Source organism: Cydia amplana, chromosome 27 (assembly GCF_948474715.1).
Source record: "Cydia amplana chromosome 27, ilCydAmpl1.1, whole genome shotgun sequence".
Classification (NCBI taxonomy): Eukaryota; Metazoa; Arthropoda; class Insecta; order Lepidoptera; family Tortricidae; genus Cydia; species Cydia amplana.
In genome coordinates this window covers 351,780-355,382 of record NC_086095.1, presented here as the reverse complement: position 1 = coordinate 355,382, position 3,603 = coordinate 351,780, and the positions used below count along the sequence as shown (strand labels likewise).

General features: G+C 35.6%; 1 protein-coding gene across 1 annotated transcript; it reads left to right on the top strand.

Moving 5' to 3' along the window:
- The first annotated feature begins 873 nt into the window (after positions 1 to 873).
- On the top strand, positions 874 to 2,817 carry LOC134660455 (uncharacterized). The gene is made up of 2 exons (XM_063516204.1): positions 874 to 1,498; positions 2,187 to 2,817. Exons 1-2 carry the CDS (start codon positions 1,055 to 1,057, stop codon positions 2,208 to 2,210), a joined length of 468 nt encoding a protein of 155 aa, XP_063372274.1. The 5' UTR covers positions 874 to 1,054; the 3' UTR covers positions 2,211 to 2,817.
- Positions 2,818 to 3,603: the final 786 nt, after the last annotated feature.

Sequence of the window (3,603 nt, the reverse complement as noted above, 5' to 3'; positions counted from 1 at the left end):
AAGGTGACGTCATCATAGCTTTTACTTCCATAAATTCTTCAATTCGAAATGTTTATAATAATAATGATAGGGGATTGCATAGGGGTAGAAAACTAATTTTCTAATAGGATCAAATATTCATTTCAGAGTAAAATAAAAGTGACGTCATTATGTATAGTAGTTCTTTACCTACAGATGACAGGAAAACCTATTATAAATGTGCAGTCAAGCGTGAGTCGGACTTAATGTACGGAACCTTTGGAACGCGAGTCCGACTCGCACTTGTCCGGTTTTTTTTAAATGGTCCCTGTTTTTTGAAGGCAGGTATTACAGAACGATTTCAATTTCAAGGACACGAATCTGAGGGGCTACCGCGAAAACCGAATTTCGCAAATTAGTCCCAAAGTAGCCCCTCTGGAAGAGTCAAGAAAACTGTTAAAATATAGGTAGTAAATGTGGCTAATTCCGTCACAGGGTCTGTGACATATGTGTCATAAGTTGATTATCTGTGGCACTACGCAGTTAGAACATGGCGTCAAAGAATACATATTGTTATCATCTTAAACAATCTTTTATTTAATATACACAAAGTCCTGATCATTGTTAAAGCATGTAGTACCTACATGGTGACAGGTGAAAAAAGTGAGAGAAAACCTAAGTGGATCGTAGAATAAAAATGGAGAATGACACGCCCATGACCCTGGGGTTGCACTTGCAGCCTCCTAAAGGCCATAAAATTGAAGACGCGGAAGCTTGGAAAAAGTACAAACAGTTATTCAGTTTGTACATACAGGCCACAGACTTAGAACAGGTTTCAGACGAAAAAAAAATTGCCATTTTCTTAACCTGCGCAGGAGAAGATATTTTAGATATATACAATGGTATGACCACTTCTACATTAGAATGAGCCGAGTTGCTTAAAAAGTTTGATGAGCATTTTAACAACAAAACTAATACCGTCGTGAACAGCTACAGATTTTATAATTTACGACAAGAGCCAGATGAACCGGTGGAACGATTTGTTTTGAGGTTAAAAAATGCTGCCAAAACATGCAACTTTAAAGAGGAAGATAGAATGGTAAGAGACATGCTGGTGATAGGTGTAGGGGAAGCAAGTATTAAAGAGAGATTGCTGCGAGAAAAAGAACTGAGTTTAGACACTGCAATGGAATTGTGCAAGGCTGCTGAATACAGCAAGAAAAATGTAAAAGAGCTAGAAGAAAAAGTAAAGTCGGTAAATATGGTAAAAGAAAGTTCTCGTCATAGAAAAGATGTAAAGAAACCGATTCATTACAATTGCAATTATTGTGGTGGGAAACATGAGCCAAGAAAATGTCCTGCGTATGGGAGAAGATGTGCTGTGTGCAACATTTATAACCATTATGCAGAAATGTGTAGATATAAGAAGAAGGAAGAAAAACCGCAGCAACAACGAAGATACACAAAAAACAAAGTTGATGGCATCAGGGAATCTACCAATGACAGCGACTGCAGTTCAGAAGACTTTGTGGTAGACTCTGTAAGTAGCTCAGATAGGTTACAATGGTATGAGGTAATAAATGTTGAAGGAGTAGATATAAAATTCAAACTGGACTCTGGTGCTGACTGTAGTACTTTATCACTGGAACTGTTTGAAAGCTTAAAATTAGACAAATGTAAACTTGGGGAACCCACAGTGTTAGTTGTTTATAATGAGGAAAAAATGAAAACTGTGGGATGTGTTAATTTACCATGCACTGTTAGGGGAAAAAAGGGCAGTGTAAGATTTACTGTTGTGGATATGCCTGTTAAACCGATCTTAGGCTTGCCTGATTGTGTTAATTTCAATTTGATAAAAAGAGTAGATGCTGTAGTCTCAGGAGACAAGAATAAATTTGTAAAATTAAATAATGATGTGTTTACTGGATTAGGCAACATAGGTACATATTCAATAAAGCTGAAAGAGAATTCAGAGCCAGTAGTTAAGCCCATTAGAAGAGTTCCGCAGACTATAAAGGAAAGACTTAAAGATACTTTAAATAATTATGAAAGTAGAGGAATCATTGAAAAAGTAGAAGGACCTACGGCATGGTGCAACAATCTTGTCATAGTAGAAAAACCAGATAAGTCACTTAGGTTGTGCTTAGACCCCAAAGAGTTGAATAAAGCCATTCTTCGAGAAAATTATCAAATTCCATCACCTGAAGAAATATATAATTCACTTGCAGGTAAAAGTGTCTTCACAGTACTAGACATGAAGGATGGGTTTCTTCAAGTGAGTTTGGAGGACGAACAAAAACTCTGCACCTTCGGTACTCCGTTCGGAAGGTATTTTTTCAAGAGAATGCCATTTGGCATTTCTTCGGCTCCAGAGGTAATGCAAAGAATAAATACAGCCATATTTAGTGATATACAAGGGGTAAATGTGTATTATGATGACATAATTGTTGCGGGGGACAGCTTAGCAGACCATGATAAAATTTTAAGCGAAGTAATAGATAGGGCAAGGAAGTTCAATGTAAAATTTAATCCAAACAAAGTCCAGTATAGAAGTGATTTTGTTAAATATGTAGGGTTGTTAGTGTCACAATCAGGAATTAAACCTGATCCGGAACATGTAAAAGCTATTGTGGACTTGAATGAACCAAAAAATGTTAAAGAACTACAAAAGTTTTTAGGTATGTGTAATTATTTAAGTAAGTTTATACCACAATACTCCAAAACAACTGAAAAACTTAGGGATCTATTAAAAAAAGATGTATTGTGGGATTGGGGTACAGCTCAAAGTCAAGCTTTTGAAGAAATAAAAATGAAAATTAGTAAAGCACCTACCTTGGATATTTTAAAGAAAGACGGGTTGGTGACTCTACAAACTGACAGCTCAAAAAGTGGCATGGGAGCTTGTCTTCTTCAAAATGGTAAACCAATATCGTTTTATTCTAGGTGCTATACAGATTGTCAACAAAGATGGGCTCCCATTGAAAAAGAACTCTTTGCAGTTTGTCTTGCAATGGAAAAATATCACCAATTTGTCTACGGACGCAAAATAGTTGTTGAAACAGACCATAAGCCTTTAGTGGCGATTGTGAATAAAGACATCAATAAAATTTCAGCCAGACTGCAAAGAATGGTTCTTAAACTTTTAAAATATGAATTTGACATTAAGTACATACCAGGTTCTCAAATGTATGTTGCTGACTATTTGTCTAGGCATTATAATTCAACAAATGGGCAAGTAGAGCCAACACTTAAAGAGTTAGTGCATAGTGTGGAAACAGAAAAAGTATATGGACTAGACAAAGACTTACAAATATCAGAAAGTAAATTAAAAGAATTTCAAAATGAAACAAATAAAGATAGTAATTTGCAACAAATAAAGATGTGGTATAGTACAGAATGGCCAAAAAACGATAGAAATATTTATGGTGTGGAATTAAAAAAGTTGTACAAATTAAGACGTGAGTTGATAGTTACAGATAATATTGTATACTTTGGAAATATGGTCCTAGTTCCTAAAGCATTAAGAAACGAAATGTTAAATATAATACACTCAGGGCATGCAGGTGTAGTAAAATGTAAAAAGAGAGCTAGGAAAGTACTGTACTGGCCAGGAATGTCAAGAGATATAGAGGATTATGTGTTAGC

What these genes read in the sequence shown, in the direction of transcription:
- LOC134660455 (XM_063516204.1), top strand. Translation starts at nt 1,055, where the DNA reads ATGGTAAGAGACATGCTGGTGATAGGTGTAGGGGAAGCAAGTATTAAA. An exon ending in AAGACTTTGTGGTAGACTCT is followed by an intron (nt 1,499 to 2,186) that starts GTAAGTAGCTCA and finishes ATTCACTTGCAG; the next exon opens with GTAAAAGTGTCTTCACAGTA.